The 21,252-nt window shown below is 42.8% G+C and overlaps 1 protein-coding gene across 2 annotated transcripts in view; it reads right to left on the reverse strand.

Moving 5' to 3' along the window:
- Nucleotides 1–8,179: 8,179 nt before the first annotated feature.
- LOC113829946 (tRNA dimethylallyltransferase) overlaps nt 8,180–21,252 on the reverse strand; it is a 223,815-nt gene continuing 210,742 nt past the window's right edge. For both annotated transcript variants that reach the window (XM_070116365.1, XM_070116366.1), the window contains exons 3-7: nt 15,153–15,291; nt 14,573–14,827; nt 13,959–14,030; nt 11,143–11,299; nt 8,180–8,484 (exon numbers count right to left, since the gene is read on the reverse strand). In XM_070116365.1, coding sequence (XP_069972466.1) covers nt 8,333–8,484; nt 11,143–11,299; nt 13,959–14,030; nt 14,573–14,827; nt 15,153–15,291 — 775 coding nt within the window. In that variant the 3' untranslated portion in view covers nt 8,180–8,332. The remainder of the gene's footprint in view (nt 8,485–11,142; nt 11,300–13,958; nt 14,031–14,572; nt 14,828–15,152; nt 15,292–21,252) is intronic.

Below are 21,252 nucleotides of genomic sequence, written 5' to 3' on the forward strand. Positions count from 1 at the left end.
TAATGTAGTCAGTTCCTTGCGTATTTCATTAGATGAATGTGGTATTTGTCTTTGGTGTCTTTTTATTATGGTGTGCTTTTTTATATATATCTTGTTTTTATTTTATGTACCTGTTCTTTGTTTTAAATTATTCTGTTTTCATTTTTAGATTTATTTTTTACAATGGTATTATACTTACATTATCAAATATTGAATCAGTTTATTTTCTTAGTCTCTTTTATTTGGACCTTAGATTTAGGAAATTGTAGTGTTTTTAATTGTATTATTTTGGTATTTCTTAGAATTTGTTAGGAACTTTTACTTTATAGTGAAGTATGTCTATTACTTTTTCATTGAGAGATTTATACTTATAGTAATAATTCTTTACAGCAGTTCTGGGAGAAGCTCGCTCTAATCCAGAAATTATCTTGCTCATGTTTATAATTTTTTTCTGTTATTTGATCAACTTATTAGTGTTTTAGTGTTTTGCCATTATTAACAGTGTTCCATTAGTGTTTTGCCATTATTAAGTGTTCCATAAGTGTTTTGCCATTATTAACAGTGTTCCATTGTACTGAAAGTTATCATTTTCTCCCCTTTTTTAAAAGCATCTTTCAATTTTTTTGCAGGATGTTTGCATTTCACCCATTTTATGGAATCCTTTAAATTGAGAAATATTTTTTCCAGCATGTGCATAGCTGGGACAATGGTTTGATTTAAAGGTATTTTGAAAGAGTTTCATTTTACTTCGTTTTAAGCGCTGTTAGGGCAGCATACATAGTCAGCCACATGAGGGGAAAATTAGAAGTTTTCTACTCTCTTGGCTACAGCAGAAACAACTGTTCTAGTTGATGAAGCTAAAAAGGTTTTAAACCTACTTATGCGGGGGGATTCTTTTAGGAGACCGAAACCAAGGCCCAATGTTCGGGATCTCCCCTGCCTTAGGCCTCAGCCCTCAGCACACCCAATTATGCCTGGTCTTTTCTTCTCCCCTGTTCCAACCCCTTATCCTGTTCAGTTCCTAAGATGTGAAAGGATAAAAAGCTGGCTTTGAACTGCTTCAGGGAGCCATGGGCACAGTACTCCCATTTAGTTATCCAGCCCTTACCCCACATGGAAGCCCTGAAAGGTGAACTATGTCTTCCTCACACACTCCAGGCCAATAACAAATTTATGCTTGCCCCCTTCATCAACTAGCCCAACACAATGTTTCTGGTGCCCAGACCCCATGCTCTTTGGTAATGACTGAACATTGCTACTACTTCCTCCTCCTTAATACCAGCTGTCAGCTCAGTCCATTCCAAGGGACCTACCTAGGTCCACTTCCGTCGCTTAAGCCCTTTTTCTTTCCATTAATGTCAGAAAAGTAGGCCTTTTGGCCACCCTTCTAAGCATTGTTGCTGCACCATCCCATTGCCTGTATGTGCCCAACCTGGCCATGACCATTCAAATTTGCCTGCACAGTCATGCACATGTGGTGGCTCCCATAATAAGGGCTGTCCTACCTACAATTTCTAGTCTGAGGTAGCAGTCTTCATATTCAAACTTGGCCTTACTTTACATAAGGTTAAGCAGGAAACACACCAACAAGATTTTTCTCCTTACTCCAGTCCTGTCCTTTGCTCTTCCTCTGCCTCTCAAACGTCTGTCCCTTCTCCCCTTCATCAGAAAATCTTTGTTTCTCAGACCTCCCCAACCAACTCAGTTTCAGGAACTCACAATTACATTAAAAACTTATTTATTCATGCCCCTCCTGTTCATCATCCAGTCTCTCTGCTTCCATTCCCTCTACACCCAAAGTGACTGTCTACATTCCTCCTCCTCTGACTCATGTTTCCCCTACAGTCCTTCCTCCCACTCCATCCCTGCACACCTCACCCCCCCTTTCCTGCCATATCCCTTCCACTTCCTCCTAAGTATCCATGTGACTCCCTTTTGTTGCGGCTTTACCCTTCCCTGGATATTCTCCCTCCTGACATTTCTTCTGAAACTGCTTTTTGACTTAATTACCTTTCTCTTGACAACTTTGATCTGATGACTTTTTTGTTAACCCCTACCTTAACCCATTTACCCATCCTCTCTACCCTCACCCCTCTACCCCTTTCAATACCATACTATCCTAAACTGTACAACTTCTGATGTGTAGTACATTTAATCACCAACTAACTTCCCCCTTCCCCCCCCTCGCTTTACCCTTTTCAGTACTACACCTTTCTATAGTGCTATTTGACATTTGATATCTAGCACATTCATTTTGCTCTGTAACCATTAAGCATCTTTAATGCACCAAGTTGTAGAATATCTGGGAAGATAATATGGACTCTGCTCAACAAAAACAGACTGAGCAAGTGTTCATGTGGGCTAAACCTACAAGACAGACACCTGGGAGACTCTCTTGTCAATTATGCCTAATACGCCCATATTGGTCGACATGTAACTCACAAAGCACCCAATGTAAACAGGTAATTAACACTAATAGTATTAAAGATAAAAACTTTTTATGAAAATACAGCACTAAATCAGAAGACAAAACATGTATACACATCCTTCCTGCATCAACAGGTTAAAAACACAAAGATATGCCTTTATGGCTTGGTAAAGTGGACAGTTCTTGTCAAAAAAAAAATCATCAGGAAAATCATGTGCTGAATGTTTATTAAATAGATGCCCACCCCTGTAACAATGGAAATAAACCAAAATTTACAGAACTTTGAAAGTCAGTGGTTAATGGTTAAAAGCAAAATAAATGTGCTAGACATCTAAGGTCATATAACACTAAGAAGGTACATTAAAGGGTGGTGATTGAGGTAGTAGTTGCTATGCATTAACTATCTAGAGTAATATTGAAAGGGTTAAAGATGGGTAAAGGAGTTGATGAGTGAATGAGTTATGGTGGGTTTAGGTAAGGGGATTAGATCGATTGAAGGATATGTATGCGTCTGAGGAAGGAGAACAGGTTGTCAAAGCAGAAAGTGTGGGATTCTGTACAGATGTCTGATAGGTTGGGAGTTCGATGAATTGAGGATAGATGGGGGGAAAGCAGAGGTGAGGGCTGTAGCAAAGCATGAACAGGACAACAGAATGTGTGGAACTGAAAGAGGGACATTGCATAGGGGACATAGGAGCAGATCAGAACGTGACATCAGACAGGAGTTTGAAAAAGAAAGGATATGATGAAAGTCAGGTCTGTGAGAACAGAAACCACGAATATTCCAATGAAGGGGAGCTATTACTTAGTTGATCTACGAGTGATAATAGTGGAGATTTTGAAGGGGAAGGAGTTAGGGGGTGAGTTAAGGAATTTGAGGAGGGTGGTGGTGTAGTATCAAGAGGGTTAGCAAGAGGTGGAGGATCTGGGAAAGGGCATAGTTGTGACATGATGGATTCACATGTGCATCAAAGTGAGAGTGGAAGGGATAGAGGGGATGGAGAGAGGGTTAATGTGGGTGTAGTTAGAGCTGTGGGTGATGGGCTGTGTTGGGAGGGAGTAGGAGGAAGGGGTGTGTGGTAGAAGGGGTGGGATGTTAAGCCTGTCTGCTGCGGATAGTGCGGGCAGGCAGAGGGGAAAGTGTTAGGGCTACAGTAGAGAGTGGAGTGTCTGGATCTAGAGTGGCAAAAATGATTTGACTGGGGAAGTAAGATGTAGAAGGGATAGGTATAGGGGAGTGTGTAGGAACATCTTGGGAGGCAGGGGGAGGGGCAGAGCGAGTGACATTACTGTAGTATGGAGTATGAGAAAAAACCTTCATTGTGCTTCCAGTCTGGCTTCACGTAGAGTGAGACCAAGTCTGTATCTGTGAGTTACCACCTCAGACTTAAGTTTGTAGGTGGTACAGCCCCTATAAAATACATTATGGGGGCCACCACAGTTTGCACATGTGGGTGACTGTGCAGAGCAGTTTGATCGGTTATGACCAGGTTGGGCAGATAGAGGCAGGAGGTCCCAAATGCCAACCGTTTTGACATTGATGGGGAGGAGGTTGATATGGTTGGACAGAGAGGGATTCTCCACCAATGTAAACATTAAAGGGAAGGTCATGGCTTCGGAAAGTTATTTTGGCAATGTTGGTGGGGTTCTTACAATGACCTCTAGGTGGAATGGAGTAGCACTACACTGATAGTACATCATAGTCCGTGAGGCAGGCGAGTAAGTCTTCTCCACAATCTCACCAATATTTGTTAAAGATAGGGCAGTTCTGGTACAAGTACTGAGGGTTGGATGAGGTTGCCAAAGAAATCAGTTGGAGTTGATAATGCCATAGCTTGGGTTCCAGATGTAACAAGACGGGAACAATCGAGTCAGTTACAGAAAGAGACTTTGCTTACTTGCTTTTGGAGACATTGTTGAAAGAGAAGTGTTGTCAGAGTAAGGAGCTGTGGGAGGGATCACAAAAAATTGGTCACATTTGACTGTGCTAAATAGAGTATTTAAGATATTTGTAGAGATGGAGGTGGTAGAAGGACAAGGACGTGTGGAAAAGGGAGTATTGTTGAGGGACGTAGTATTACGGAGAGGTGGAGAATAAGGTTGTAAAGTAGTAGTAAGGGAGGATGGGGGGGATTGATGAAGAAAGTAGTGGGGGGGTAGAGGTGATAAAGTTGAGGAAGTTGGGAGAGTAGGAATGTTTCGTGGAGATTGACTTTTGACTTGGGTGAGTAATGTACTAGTAGGCACTGAGGAGTGAGTAGTAGTTGCAGTGTTCAGAGTCGTGGTCAAAGGAGAGCCTGGGGTCAGGGACCAAGGAGAGTTTGAATTGGTGAGGCTGTCTGATGAAGGGGTCAAGCCTCATTGCCCCTAACAAGGGTATAATGTCTCCATTATTGGCCATGGGAAGCCTAGACTACGTCGGGGTAAGAAACAGTCTGCCCCTCGGTCCCTTTGAAGGGTAAGGGCTAGACAGCTAAAACGGGAATACTGTGCCCATGGCTCCCTCAGGCCATTCAGGACTGGCACAAAGTCAGCCTTTCGTCCTTTCAGCACAGCTCTCACACTTTAGGAAGTGGACAGTGGAAGGGGTTGGAGAAGGGACAGAAAGAAAGAGCATGAGGGGGAAAAGATCATGCAAAATTTGTTGATTCAAGGGCTGAGGCCCAAGGTAGGGGAGATCCCCAGCATTGGGTTCTCATGTTCTCGTATCCAAAGCCCCCCCACAATAACAACAGGGTTTGCAATTCGAAAATCCATTAATTCCTTTTGATTTGAGCATGACAACAGAAGAACAAGTTTTTTCCTCCATGGTACAATGTTTTCGAGCTTCCCGTGTTGCTTTTTTTGCGTTAGATATCTCCTTACATGTTTAAGAAAGAAATTAACACCAAACAATTGGGCTGAAGCAAGCAGGCCACCAAACTAAGAGAAAGGTGGTGGTAATTAGTGTTTCATCCTGTTTCTGAACTACACAGCAGTTAGCATAAACTGACGCTTTTGAAGCAGCACCCAACAGTATGTGCACTCACTCTATATGAGCTTATTTTTCTTTATGGTACAAGGAGAGTTGCAAGATTAGGCCACTCCATGTTTCCTGATAACATTGTTTGCTCCCGTCTTGCTGGTCATCATTTCCATTTCATTGGTTTGGTGTTCAGTTTTCTTGTGTAATATTTTCCCAAATGTTTACAGCATTAATGCCTTCCTCAAACCAATAATAAGGCTAGCAAATCCAAGAGTGACACAAATTAGATGAAAACCATGCATCCAAGAGGGGGGGAAAAGTTGCCATCTTCTCTTTGTCATCCCCCCCAATCCAATGCCCATTGTCGTGGGGGGTTTAGCACTGGGACTCAGTGCTGGGGATCACCCCTGCCTTGGGCCTCAACCCTTGACAACTAATTTTGCAATCTTTTCTTCTTCCTTTTTCAATTTCTTTCTCTTCTCCAACCCCTTATACTATCCACTTCCTAAGGAGTGAGCCATGTTGAAAGGATGAAAGGCTGACTTTGTGCCAGAAATGGACAGTCTTGGGGAACCATGGATGCAGTATTCCCATGTTTTGTTTATTATTTATATATTGAAAATTTTCTGATGTGTCAACATCTAAGGTCATTAGCAGTGTATTCAAAGTATAGCAATAGGGTAAGACTTGAGGGCGAAGCCTCAGATAACGAAAGGTCATGTAGCAGTATGATAAAGTACTGTGGTAAAATTAGTTAGTATGGCAGGGTTAATCCCCTACATTGGGCCTAAATTTTGTATACGTCACTAATGAACGTAATGTTCATACAGCAGAAAATGTACAATGAATAATGAAAATAGCCCTTACCCCTCAAGGGGACCTTAAGGGGTGTACTGTTTCTCTCCCCAACATAATCCATGCTTACCATGGCCAGTAATGAAGATTTTGCACCCTTATTAGGAGCATTGAGGCTTGCCCCTTTATCAAGTAGCCCTACAGAGTTAAATTCTCCTGTTTAACTGACCCTAGGCTCTTTGACCACGACTGAATATTGCTGCTACTACTACCCCCTCATAAATGCCTACTAGTCATGTCAGTCCAGTCCAGATCATCCACCTAGGTCATTACTCAGCCTCCAAAAAACATTTCTCCTCTCCCACCATCCCATACTTCACCTCCTCCATCCCCACAGCTTTCTTCATATACCACCCCCTCCTCCCTTATCGTGCTGCCATATTGTGCATCTCTCTACAGTACTAGCTCTTTCAACACTACACTACCCAGCTCTTCTACTACCCCCACTTGTACAAACCTTTTAAGCACTCAATTTAGCCCAGCCAAATGGGATATATTTTTCATGATCCTCCCTAAAGGCCCTTATTCTGACAGTTCTCCCCTCTTGCAGCAATACCTCCAAAAACAAGTAGGCAAAGTTTCCTTCTGTCACAGTGACATTCGAATCCCAAGCTAAAGCATTATCAATCTTTACTAGTAAACCAATTCTTGTCCAGCCTCATCCCTCCCTAAATACTTGTACCAGCACTGTCTCCAACTCCCCGACAATATGCCCTGTCTCTAGGACAAGAATTGATAAGTTTGTGGAGAAGACCTACCACGTGGACAATGATACAGGATCAGTACAATGCTACACCATTCCCCTAGAGGCTGCCAAAAGTCCTACACAAATACTGCCAAGATTACTTTAATGTTTATATTGGCAGAGAGTCCCAGCATCTGACTATAACAACCTCCCCCATCATTGTCCGATTGTTGGTGTCTACACCACCCTGCCAAATACTGCCGCTATACAGCCCAATGTCGACTGTGTGCCTGACCTGTTCATGATCGATCAGATTACTTAGCACAATCACACACATGCCAGTTGTGCAACTGTGGTGGCATCCATAACAAATTTTATAGTTTGAGGCTGAGGTGGCAGTTCTCAGATTCAAACTTGGCCTCACTTTATGTAAAGCCTAACATGAAGCACACAGACAAGGTTTTTCTCTTACTCTACTCTGATGCTGCACTTCACTCTGCTCCTATCCCTTCCTCCCAAGATGTTTTTACATCTTCCCCAATAACTCTTCCTCATCAAGTCAAAATCTTTTACCATTCTAAATCCAGACACCCCAATCTCCACCACTCTTCCAGACACTCCAATTTCTACTACCCCTCTTCCTCCTTACACAACTCTTCACACAAGACAAGCTAAACATTCCATCCCACCTTCCTCCTACTGCATCCTCTCCTCCGTTAATCTGCCCCTCTTCTCCCCCTCATACGAAAACCTTTATTTCTCAGGCCTCTCCAACCAACTCCACTTCAGAAGCTCTCAAAGACATTTAAAACTAATCATAACCTAAAATAACATGCCTATGCTTCAGCCATCCTTCAAAATCTCTGCTCACATTCCTACACTTAAAAGTAACTGCCGACGTTCATCCTCCTCCTACTCGTGTTCCCCCAACACATCCCATTCCCTGCTTCACAATAACCCCCTTCCCTGGATTCTCTCCCTCCTGACATTTCTCCTGAAACTGATCTTATCACCATTTTTCTCCTTTTGCTGATTCTGACCGTTGCATATCAGGATCCCTCAACATTGAACATTGAGTAAAATACATTGTGTTTGTGTATAATTCTTAATTTGGGCAAGGATCTGTCATTCTGAAAATAAATAAATGAATAACTGACTTCTTCCCCCAGCCAATAAAAAAATGAACCTTACTATTGGTTTAGTGAAAATATCAAATTGATATCACAGCGTTGTTTAGTACAGGTTAAAGTAATAAAACACCATGGAAAATGGTTAAGACTTTTTATACATAAATGTATATCTCTCTTCCAATACATAATAGCTTGAATTTGCTAATTATGTTGTTTTTGTACCAATGAGAATGACTAGATATAAAATAGCCATTTTTTCACAAGCAAATGCATTGTTTTAAAATATCTTTTCATACATTCATTTCTTTCTTGTCATTTTTCTGGAGGAGTGTTTGTCTTTTCTGCATCTTCTTGTGTTTTGCGCCACGTACATGAGCCCGCCACTGGATCTTTCCAATCACGACACGCTCGCAGACATCACATTCATATCGCGTTTTGTCACCTGCAAAGAAACAGAGGCCTTGGTAATACAATCTTTTCAGAAGGAAATACAACACATGCAATGAGTATGCAGAAAAATAGAGGAAAAATTCTACATTATACATTTTTTACAGTAATAGAAAAATATATATACATATCTCCTAAACAGATACAGTCAGGCTGACTATGTCATTTTACTACTTTGTAAAATATTAGGCGAGATCAATAAAAATCTATTATCATCACACATTCCCAAGTAACTAAGGCATAAATTGAACAATATTATCATGACAGCAAAATTTAGACTTATTTTTGGATAAATAAGCACAAAATATTTTATTTTATATTACATGGGCAAAGAAAGTTATTTCATAGGCCTATTTACTATTGAAAATAAAATATATCCAAATGTATAAACAGAAAAATGTCACAAATTACATCTTCCATCTATCTTCAACTCAGTGTCAGTCAATGAGTGTGTATGGTCACCCATTCTTGAGGGGAAAAGAATTTACGTTTAGGAAGCAATTTTGGCTACAGCCAACACAATTTTTCAGGAAATAAGGATCAAGGGAGACTTTAATGGCTAAGTATTGGCCAAATGAGAGCAACTCTTTTGCACACACAACTTAGAGCAGGTTCACTGTGTGTGACAAAGGTACATACCACCCAGAAAAGAATCCAATCATGCATTGGTATTTATGTACATGTTACATAAGCACCATAAGCAATGAATTAGCCAGGGTCAAAAAAGAGCTATCACAAAACCTTTCACACTAGTTCCAAACATTTAAACCAATTTCATAACAGCTATGAAGATACTTGAAAATATAGCAATGGTTATTGCTACCATAAAAAAAACTTTTCAGATGCAACTTCGCATAACCCCCATACCAACCCCTTAAGTCATTACATGCAATGAAGTTCACATTTTACACTAATTCTAATCTTGCTTTGAACATTCCTCACAAATATTTACGGTGTAGGATATGACAGATCCTGTGAGGAGCTTATTAACAGATCTCAATTTCCACTATATATGCTAGTTTTGAGTAAGGTACATCAACATATTCTCCATTTGTTGACACAATAGGAGGGCTTTTGTTATGTAACCACTGCAGCTAGCAAAGAGGTTGAAATTCCCCTTTTCTAAAGAAATACATCATAGCAGTGCACCCAAACATGTCTCACTAACTATGCCATCAAACATTTCGCAGCATGAAGAAAAAGAGGAGGATCTGGACAATGACCTATGAATACAGTTGTTATTATGAATAAATATTTATGGATGATATCTTTCCTTCGTTTCTTAATCATTTTTTCTAGGCTTTATAGTGGTTCCTTTCCATTATTCTTTAATTACTACCATTTGCAATACAATGATCCCTAATGACATATGGTGGACCATGTCTATTATTTCAATTATTCACAAGCATTTAGTGATTACATTAACATCAACCTTTTACACTTAGCCACATTTAAAAAATCACTCAATTTCATTTGGCAGCTCTGAAATTTTGAATGCTCCAAAACTTCAGCATTTTTCTCCATTCTGTTATTAAAGTACATTCAATCAATATTCCCAAATGTGAGTTACACCTTGGCAACTTTTTGCCCACTATGAAGGATTAATAACCAAAATAATCATCACAAACCCTCTATGCTTTATAAATGGGCAGAGGAGACCACTTCAGATATCAATGGATTGATAAAATTTTTGAGACTTCCAAAATCTTGATACAACATATGTTTTTAATAATCATTGGAATGGCTGTGGAAGGCAACAATGCACTGAGGATGTAAACACAACCAAATTCAACCCTAATGAACTTGGGTTAAAGTTCAATATCAAGAATTCTGTACTTTGAAATCCATGTAACTGACTGACTGACTTTTTTTTTTTTTTCTTATAAATGCATCAATCTACATAACTGAATTATTTACAGCCCATATCTTAATCCAGTTACGACAAGTGTCCCACATATGAGATACCCGAAAAAATAAACATTGCCGGGCATCCTGCCAGTGTGACGCTGTATCGGGGCATATGCTCCAACGCAGCAGTATTGGAATGCTTACAAGTCCAACTCTTTGACACGTTTAACCAGTCTACATTAAATTCAACTGAATATCTTCCTCCCTAAAAATGAGTTCACCTTCTATCATATTCAACTTCTACTGGATCTTACACCACTCCCAATCTCAATTTGAGACTGAACTTCATTTAATCCACTGGTGCCAGGAAAATGCACTGTCTAATACAGCTATATTTTATAACTTTTCTTTCACGCAAAGGGCTGGATGAGCACAAAGTTACCAAGGAGTCAACTCATATTTACCCTTAACCATCAGTGGGAAAAAAGAAAAAAACATTGCTATTACTTTCATCAACATTATCATCTCTATAATTATGATTATCCTTAACAAGCATTATTATTGTTAATACAATCCTCACCATTATTACTATTATAAATTTATTAGTAATATTAATAGTAGTAGAAGTAGTGGTAGTGGTGATAGTAGTAGTGGTGGCAGTGGCAGTGGTGATATTGACGGCAGCCTTGTAATTGACTTGCTTGGTGACTAAGCACTAAAGATAAAATAAAACAAGCCCACAGTGGATATTCTGGTACCAAAGGGTTAAGATAATATCTTCCACACTGGATCATCTTCCATTTACCTCGATGGACTTCCTCTTCATCTTTAACCATATTGGCAGTCTCGAGTTCTGGCTGTCTTCCCTCGGCTAGCGCTTGCACAACACCCTCTGCCGGGAGCCGCACTTGCTCGTCCCACTTGCTTGGGTCAGAGCCATCTAGGGCGAAGACAGGTGGAACCTGGAGAAAAAAAGTGAGGTGAATTTCCATTTTCTATTCAACTCAGTTAATCTCTACAATCTTTATAAATAAAGATAACACCTCTCTCTTGAAGAGTATATATTCTGTGATTTTATAAATAAAACTCCCACATCACACACCACTGACATTTTCCCCAAAGCTATTTTGGGAATAGTTTCACAGTAGTTTTAAGGAAAATGATACTGCTGTGGTGATGAGGGGATCTAAATGTCAGTGTTGGGCAAGGGAAATGAGGCACTGGTAAAAGGAAAGGAGAGAGAGGGGCTTCCCAGGCACTGAGTCTGGTAAGGCACACGGTTTGAATGGATGTCTGAAGAAGGGAAGAGAGACTAAATCAAGTGTGGCCATTCAAATTGCTAAATGTATTTTGTAGGTGGTATGGTTTCTATCTACTAATATGGGATACAAAGCAAAAGTACAGTGAAACACAAACAAAAATAAGATTAAATGTTGAGCAAGAGTTGCTTTTCATATACTTCAAGCCAGAATCTACTTGAAGAAAAGTAAAAGAGACCGTCTAAGGGGATTCTGAGTCACACACAGGCTTCAAGTAATGCAGATTACAAAATATGAATTCAATTGGTACAAGAAATTAAAATCAAGACCTATTTTAAAAAACAACTGACTAATTTCCAATTAGTATAACCAAATGCAACTTGTCTACTGGAGTTGAAAGTTTTCAAACTTTCTTGATGTCTTTCAAATAATGGCTTCATTCTGGCTCTCATGATGAGTTGAGGTGTAATTTCTGTTATAATAAATTAATATACATTCTTAAATTTATTTTTCTAAAAGCAAACTTTTCAAAATCCATGAATTTGCATAAGTATATAAACTTTTTACTTTCTCACTAAAATTCTAAAAAGGGAGCAAAAAAGTGCACCAGATTCAGTAAATGACTGAAGAGTCTATTTCTGAACCCCTTCGATCTAGATTACATGACCATCACGACATGAAGAAATTTGGCTTGAGGAGCAGGTGATGTGAATTTCTCATCATAAGCAAAGGCCAGGGTGACAGAAAAGACGTCATGAGTGCACAAACCTCTTGGAGGTTGATTCGACTCCTTTGGCATTTAGAAAAGGGCTATTGCTTTATTCATATCGATCAAACCGTGGTCTATAATGTCAATGAGTCGTAACAGAAAGAGCACCGGCTACAGGGAGGACGTAATTTCTATGCTCTGCATCCTATTGCTCCCTGCTGTGTGGCACCACGGGTAGTGTTACAGAAAACAGAATATTTAAAAAATAATACAAAAAAAATGCACACACATAAGCCTAATGCCTGATTTTGGTGCATGTTACAGCTGTGAAGCAATTAAATCCAAGGGGTTAACAATCACGTGAATACCCTTACTGACTAGGGGAAAATGTTTACTGTGGTAAGTCTATCTATATATATTTTGTGAAGTTCTCGATATGATTCAAGTGATGCCAAAATCTGTTCAACACCACTCCTCCACTTTCTCTATAGGCCTAAAAAAGAGAACACACACTGACTGCTAAATTAATGGAACACTAGCCTTACATATTTAGCAAAATTGTCAGCATATTAAAGTAATTTGGTACGAACTTAAATATGAAACAATAGCAACAAGTATAAAATTGCCAGCATATTAAAGTAATTTGGTACAAACTTAAATATGAAACAATAGCAACAAGTATAAAATTGCCAGCATATTAAAGTAATTTTATACGAACTTAAATATGAAACAATCGCAACAAGCATAAAACTGTCAGCATATTAACCCATTACCGCCAGCATAATTTGAAGCCAAAAATAAAAGATTCAGGGCGGCTACAAGATCAGCACGCAAGGCTAGCCCAGACTTTGCGCACTCGCCAGCTGCGGCCCGCTGCTGCATCAGAGCGCGAGCCCCGATACCGCATCACAGTGGCAGGACGCCCGGCAATGTATATTTTTTCAGGTGTCTCATATGTGGGACACCCGTCATTACTGGGTTAAAGTAATTTAGTATGAACCTAGATGTGATATAACAAATCCAAACAATCGCAGCAAGTATAAAAGTACCTGGAAACTTTCTTCACAATGAATTAGGAAAAAAAGCAACATTAAGATCAATTAATCCTACATCATAAGACAAGGGAGAGAGACACCAACTTCAGACATGAGAATGAGTGTGATTTTCTGTTTCAGTAGCACACTGTGCATGAATGAATACATGATCCATACTTTTTCTTCTCAATTCATATAATAACATTCTCTTTAGGACTAATAATGGAATCTTAGTATGTTTATAGGTTTCTACCTCCTGCCAAGAAGTAATACCTGAGTTGACAATTCCATATCATTACTAATATTCTTAAGCACCTCTCATACGACCCACGAGTACACGTGACTACGAAGAAACATGAGCCACTTTGCTGGGCTGTGCCTTCTCAATGATTGCAGTCACAGCCAAATAAGCAAAAAGCTCTTTAGCCTACACAAAGAGACCTGGCTTGACCATGTGTGGCATAGATACTTGCTAACCGACATATGGGCTTGGTGCATCATGGAAATAAAGATGCCACCCAGCCTGACCAGGGCAAAATTATAAATATCAATTTAGGATCACAAAAAAAAAAAAAAGTGGTCCATAGAATACTCGAGTATGGACTGTACTATTTCATACCTGACGGTCAGCTGGGAGAAGAAACCGGTGCTTGATCCATTTCAGTTGCCTTCTTGAATACCGTCTTGTCACCTGAGAAAACAAAATGGGAGAAAATTAACACTTATAGAAAAGAGATTAATTAATTCCTAACATCAGTGCCAAAACATATAACCAAAAACAATCTTTCTGTATTTAAAACAATGGGATGGAGGTGTTAAGGGTGGAGGAGAGAGAGGAGGTTCAAGAAGAGGAGGAGGAGGAGGAGACTAACAAAGAGAAGGAGACAGAGAAAGAGAAGGAGGAGGAGACTGACAAGGAGAAGGGAGAGACAGAAATAGGAGGAGGAGGAGACTGACAAGGAGAAGGGAGAGACAGAAATAGGAGGAGGAGGAGACTGACAAAGAGAAGGGGGAGAGACAGAGAAAGAGAAGGAGGAGGAGACTGACAAAGAGAAGAGGGAGGAGACTGACAAAGAGAAGGGGGAGGAGACTGACAAAGAGAAGGGGGAGGAGACTGACAAAGAGAAGGGGAAGACACAGAAAGAGGAGACAGAGAAGAGGAAGAGGAAAAGTAAAAATAATGATAATAAGAAGCAGAGGAGTAAGGAGAGGGAGAGAGACAAAAGACCCCACCTGCTTCAGTGACGTAACTCCTGCTTTATACAACTTCTTGCCAGCCTCAGTCTGCTGCTCCTCTTCAGACAGCACAAGATACTGGTGGAACTCCTTGAAGCCAATGCTCTGAAAAATGCCCTTGGTGTAATCAGCCAGCTGCCCCTCCTTCAACCGCTGCCTGTTGTAGTCAGCGTGAAAGTCCTTGAGCTCCTGCAGGAGGCCGCGATCTATCATGTCATCTACTCGTCTGTCTAGTCGCTGGTCCAGGACATCCTGTTGGGAGGAGGAGAATGAGTACAGACTTCAACAAAATGATGTAAAGAAGACTGAAAGGATATGAATAACTTGAATACTTATCAGTTCCGGATGTTTAAAAACATTTCCTGAAGATTTACTGATGTATGCATAAGTGTAATAGCAACAAATGCAAAAAGACAATAAAGAGGTATGACAAAAGAAAGAAAAAAATTCTCATATTACACACAATAGTCATCTAAAATTCCCAAGTAGGGTAAATCTTCAGCAACTCTCTCAGATTAAAAATTTCATTCAAAACTGAAATACAGACAGCAGCAATGATTTAGCCCTGTATGATTACCTGATCGCACGTAACCCACAGGATGACAGTACTAGGGTAGCGCAGGGCACCCCCGAGTTTGGACCCGCCTTTCTGCCCCTGCTGTTCTCGGAGGACCTCGCTGTGCCGTTTCCCTGTCTGCTCCCACACTTGAAGAGATCTGCGGACATGTGCTGTTGTCAGAATGTATCACAATATCATGAATGGGAGAGAAAACGAAAAGGCATGCAGTCTACCTCATTACAATGGATCCCCATAATAATACATTTTGGTATTCATTAGCTCCCCCTTCTGAACGAAACATCTATCACAATCCCCCCTTACTCATTCACATTGTCTTGATGCTCTAGACCAATTGAAACATACAGTTAACAGCAATACTCATAACTCCCCTGGACCTTCAGTATGCACACCTAACATAAAAGCCTAATGGATGGTTGGAATATTTCTACTGATACAAATCTCATCTGATGAGCATTGGAAATAAATGAAGGCAAATTGGAAAACTTTTTTTCTTCTTTTTCCTTTTAGTTTTGGTTAGAGAAAAATGCCAAGCCAATGTAGAGTCGCTACCAATAATTCTGCAAACTAAGTTCCTTGAATCCAGGGGCTGAGTGTAATGGGAAGAATTATGTGAAAGAAGTGAGAAATTTAGTGACAGTAAGAGTAATGGCTTGGCTGACAGATATACAGCCCAATAATGCTTCTTATTTGCTTATTATCAATAAATATAAACAAAAAGCATTTGATAATAATGATAAGAAAATGTGTGAGGGCATGAGACACGGCTCAGGAGAGTAGATTAAAGACCAGAGAATTTTACACTATTCTAACATCAAGAATAATCTATACTAATCTGCAAAGAAATAGATGGATATATACCCAACTGTAAATAATTATAATATAAACAAATTAAGTCCTGAAATATTATATTCTCATGTCAACAAATAGATGAACTACTCATATTTTCCCCTCAACTGCCACCAACTACACTGCAATTAATAATGCAAAATTGTCTACATCAGGGGTTCTAAAACTGGGGTCTAGACTTCCCTCCACTTGAACACACCAGCCATATGTAAATAATTCTAGGAAAGGGGATCCATAGCTTTCATCAGCTTCTTAAGAGGACTAAAAAGCATCAGAACCACTGCTCTAGGTCAATCTGTTCATCCTTACCTTGTAAATCATGGGACAAAAAAAAATAAAAAGAGGAAAAGGTATAAACGAGTATCAGTGACTATTAATGCAAGAGGCATTACTGACTTACTCTGATTAATTCTCCCAAAAACTCCACTGCATGACAATCCCACCAACATCCTCTCTATTTCAACTAAAATTGCCATCCTATGACCCCACCCTTCCCTTCCCCAAAACTATTTCACTCCCTCACAATACACTGTACTCTCTTCATGTACCAAGGCAACCACCTCAGCACAAGCCCTGTACCTTGCTTCACATGCATAAACTTCAACAAAAGGCAACTGTGAGGTAAAATTAACCCCACGCCCTCTCTTGTCCGTTCCCTCCCCCCTCTGCCTTTCACAAGTCCTCATCATGATGGACAAATTGAATTCCCCTCAAAGTCCAAGCAATAAACCTGTTTGCTTGCAGGGGGGCTTGTTTGGCTGCAAGAGTAGCGCTTGATTGGTTCATTGTGATATGCCCCAAGGGGTGTCCAGGCAGTTTTGAGACAAAAATGCAAAGGTGTACAATCTTTACAATCCTGCTCTTAATAACAGTTGACTTCAATAACATTCACTTTTTTGGATCATCTGGTAGCAATATTACTATTGCTATAAAACTAGAATAAGCATCGCTGACTTAGTGACATATGCCTTGGTATCTTTTCCCTCCCAAACTCTACAGAATTATGGCTTTTCCATGATGCATACTGAACTTGGATTTCCAGAAATAATGTAGGCAGAAACAAAAGATACATATCTACCTTTTTTACTCAAAGTTCCTAATGATTTACTGAAGAATGCTAAACTAGACCTTTTTCAATATTACAAGCTCTCTCTCACACTCGCACACATGCACACACACAAACACACACAAAGCAAATATAAAGAAAGAGAAAAAGTGTCTCTTATCTATGTAATTTTCTCTAACAATAATTTAAGTTCAGTACATATCATGGAAAAGTTGGATCATATCTATATATAAAGAGAGGAGATAAACTAAAATCCAAAATCTCATTAAAAAATAACAACTTCACACTTCCTGAGCATACAACAATAATGAAATGAGAATTGAAAAATACAAATTATAATGATAACAACAACAAAATAATAAAAAAACTAGGAAAGGAGGAAACAGCCGACACGTAACTATAATTCAGTAACATTCTATTTTTTTAATGAATATATATCAAACAACAAAGAAAGTTAGGAGTAAGAAGAAAACAAAATAAACAGAGGGGACAGAGAAGATGAAAACGAGAGTCTCCACCAGACAGGAAAGGAAAGCAGTCCCGTTAATGGGCACCTCAATCATGGCTGTCATTACTGCGGGATGGGATTGGGGGTAGGTGAAGGGGGTGGGGGCGTCCTTAATGGGGACACAATTCCATCAGTGACTCTGGACACTGGCTGAAATGAGGACTGCCGGAGGAGGGTGTTGGCTTCTCTTTGGTATATGTTCTTCTTTCTAATAAGAGACACAGATGCATGGGAGAAGTCAATGATGCTTGGTGGAAAGCAACGCGACCAAAACGGCATCACCATCCTGTCAATTGTCAAAGAACTTGTCACCCCCACCCTGGAATCACTGTCTATTGTCTTTTCTTTCATCTCTTCCTCTCTATCTCTCTGTCTCATTCCCTCTTTCCTCTTGATCTTCTCCCTACCCTCCCTGTTTCACATGGCAACCCCCACCTGTAGTTGATGAGGCTACCTATGCTAATGCTTAAAGATGTACTCTCATTCAAAACAGCATATGCCTATAAATGCACACCAAATGAACCACCACAAGAGTCCTAACATGTTAAATCAAAAGACAGTGGACAACGACATCCACCGACCATGCCAGGGGACAGCCAAGATGACAAACTCAAATCAGGTGGACACATCGACACAGCCCCGTAACACATGGCATCTACAAGCGTCTCTCTAATACCTTTGAGTAAAATCTCTAGGGGATTACGAAGATCAGATATATATATTTTTGAAAACACTATCATGTTCATAACGCAATACTGGAGACGAGAGACTAGTCCCATGAAAGTACTGTCTATAATCGTTGAACTTATAAAAGGTAGATCATTATGTTCATCCCTCAAACGCAAAAATCATGACTTGAAACTGTCACAAGATGAAGGAAGGGGGAGGGAAGGGGAAGGAAGATAAAAGGAGGGGAGAGGGAGGGGAGTGAAGGGGAAGGGAGATGAAAGGAGAGAGAGAAAGGAGGGAGGGGGAGAAGAGGAACAGGTAGAGGTAAAGGGGAGTGGGAGAAGACAAAGGAGGAAAAGAGGGATGGAGGAGGAGGAGGAGGAGGAGGAGGAGGAGGAGAAAGAGGAAAGAGATGGAGGAGGAGGAAGAGGGGGATGATGATGAGAAAGGGGAGGAAGATGAGGAAAAGGAGGAGGAAAAGGAGGGGGAGGAAGAGGAAGAAGGAGGTGGAGGAGGGGGAAGAGGAGGTGGAGGAGGAGGGGGAAGAGGAGGTGGAGGAGGAGGGGAAGATGAGGTGGAGGAGGGGGAAGAGGAGGAAGGGGGGGAGGGGTAAGAGGAGGAGGAGGAGGTGGAGGAGGGGGAAGACGAGGAGGTGGAGGAGGGGGAAGAGGAGGAGGTGGAGGAGGGGGAAGAGGAGGTGGAGGAAGAGAGGGAAGAGGAGGGAGAGGGAGAGGGAGAGGGAGAGGAAGGAGGAGGAGGAATAGGATGGGGAGGATGAGTAGGGAGAGGAAGAGGATGAAGGAGGAGGGGGAAGAGGAGGTGGAGGAGGAGGGGGAAGAAGAGGTGGAGGAAGAGAGGGAAGAGGAGGAGAGAGAAGAGGAGGAGGAGGAGGAGAGGAAAGGAGGAGGAGGAGGAAGAGAGAAGAGGAGGAGGAAGGGGAGGGAGAAGAGGAGGATGAGGGAGAAGAGGAGGAGGAGAGAGAAGAGGAGGAGGAGAGAGAAGAGGAGGAGGAGGAGAGAGAAGAGGAGGAGGAGGAGAGAGAGAGGAGGAGGAGAGGGAAGAGGAGGAAGAGGAGGAGGAGGAGGAGGAGGAGGAGAAGGAGGAAAAGGAGGAGGAGGAGGAGGAGGAAAAGGAGGATGAGAGGGAAGAGGAGGGGGGAGAAGGAAAGGGAAGAGGAGGAAGAGGAGGGGAGGAGTGCAGGGAGGAGAAGGATGAGGGGGAGAGAGGAGGGAGGAGAAGAATTAAAAAGAGGGGGAAGAGGAGTAAGAAGAAAAAGAGGGAAGAGGAGGAGGAGGAGGAGGAGGAGGGAGGAGGAGGAGGAGGAGGAGGAGGAGGAGGGAGGAGGAGGAGGGGGAGGAGGAGGAGGAGGAGGGGAGGGGGAGGGGAGGGAGGAGGAGGGGGAGGAAGAGAAGGAGGAAGAGGGGAGGAGGGAAAGAAAGAGGAGGAGGAAGGAGGAGGGAGGGAAAGGAGGTGGAGGAGGAGGAGGAGGAAAGGGAAGGGGGAGGAAGAGGAGAGGGAAGGGGGAGGAGGAGGAAGAGGAGGATGGGGAAGAGGAGCAGAAGAGGAAAAGGAGGAGGAGGAGGGAGAGAGGAGGAGGGAGGGAGAGAGAGGAGGAGGGAGAGAGGAAGAGGAGGGGGAGATGGGGGAGAGGAGGAGGAGGAGGGGGGGGGAGGGGGAGAGGAGGGGGGAGGGGGAGAGGAGGGGGGAGGGGGGAGGTGGAGAGGGGAGAGGGAAAGGAGGAGGGAGGAGGAGGGAGGAGGAGGTAGAGGGGGAGAGGGGGAAGGGGGAGAGAGGAAGAGGAGGGAAGAGAAGGAGGAGGGGGAGGGGGAGGGGGAGGGGAGAGGAGGGGAGAGGAGGAGGAGGGGAGAAGGAAGAGGAAGAGGCAGGGGGAAGAGGAGGAGAAAAAGTAAGGGGAGGAAGAGGAGGGGGAGGAGGAGGACAGGAGAGAGAGAAGGACGAGGGGAAATAACGAGAGAGAGAAAGATAGAGAGACAAGTAAACACAAGTTAAAACCTCTTCCCCTCTCATCTCATCTCATCCCTCCCCCACCCTCTACCCCCTCCCCCACCCACACCCCTCCACCCACCCACACCCCCCCACCCACCCACACCCCTCCACCCACCCACACCCCTCCACCCACCCACACCCCTCCACCCACCCACACCCCTCCACCCACCCACCCCACCCACCCCTCCACCCACCCACACCCCTCCACCACCCACCCCCTCCACCCACCCACACCCCTCCACCCACCCACACCCCTCCACCCACCCACACCCCTCCACCCACCCACACCCCTCCACCCACCCACACCCCTCCACCCACCCACACCCCTCCACCCACCCACACCCCTCCACCCACCCACACCCTCCACCCACCCACACCCCTCCACCCACCCACACCCCTCCACCCACCCACACCCCTCCACCCACCCACACCCTCCACCCACCCACACCCCTCCACCCACCCACACCCCTCCACCCACCCACACCCCTCCACCCACCCACACCCCTCCACCCACCCACACCCCTCCACCCACCCACACCCCCTCCACCCACCCACACCCTTCCACCCACCCACACCCTTCCACCCACCCACACCCTTCCACCCACCCACACCCTTCCACCCACCCACACCCTTCCACCCACCCACCCACTTCCACCCACCCACACCCTTCCACCCACCCACACCCTTCCACCCACCCACACCCTTCCACCCACCCACACCCTTCCACCCACCCACACCCTTCCACCCACCCACCCCTCCACCCACCCACACCCTTCCACCCACCCACCCTTCCACCCACCCACACCCCTCCACCCACCCACACCCTTCCACCCACCCACACCCTTCCACCCACCCACACCCTTCCACCCACCCACACCCTTCCACCCACCCACACCCCTCCACCTCCACATTCTTAAAAAAAAAAAAAAAAAAAAAAAAAAAATCTACCAAGTCCCTACAGTGGACCGAACTATCACCAAAAATATTTTTACCAATCCAGA

The sequence above is a fragment of the Penaeus vannamei genome, chromosome 39, assembly GCF_042767895.1.
Source record: "Penaeus vannamei isolate JL-2024 chromosome 39, ASM4276789v1, whole genome shotgun sequence".
Classification (NCBI taxonomy): Eukaryota; Metazoa; Arthropoda; class Malacostraca; order Decapoda; family Penaeidae; genus Penaeus; species Penaeus vannamei.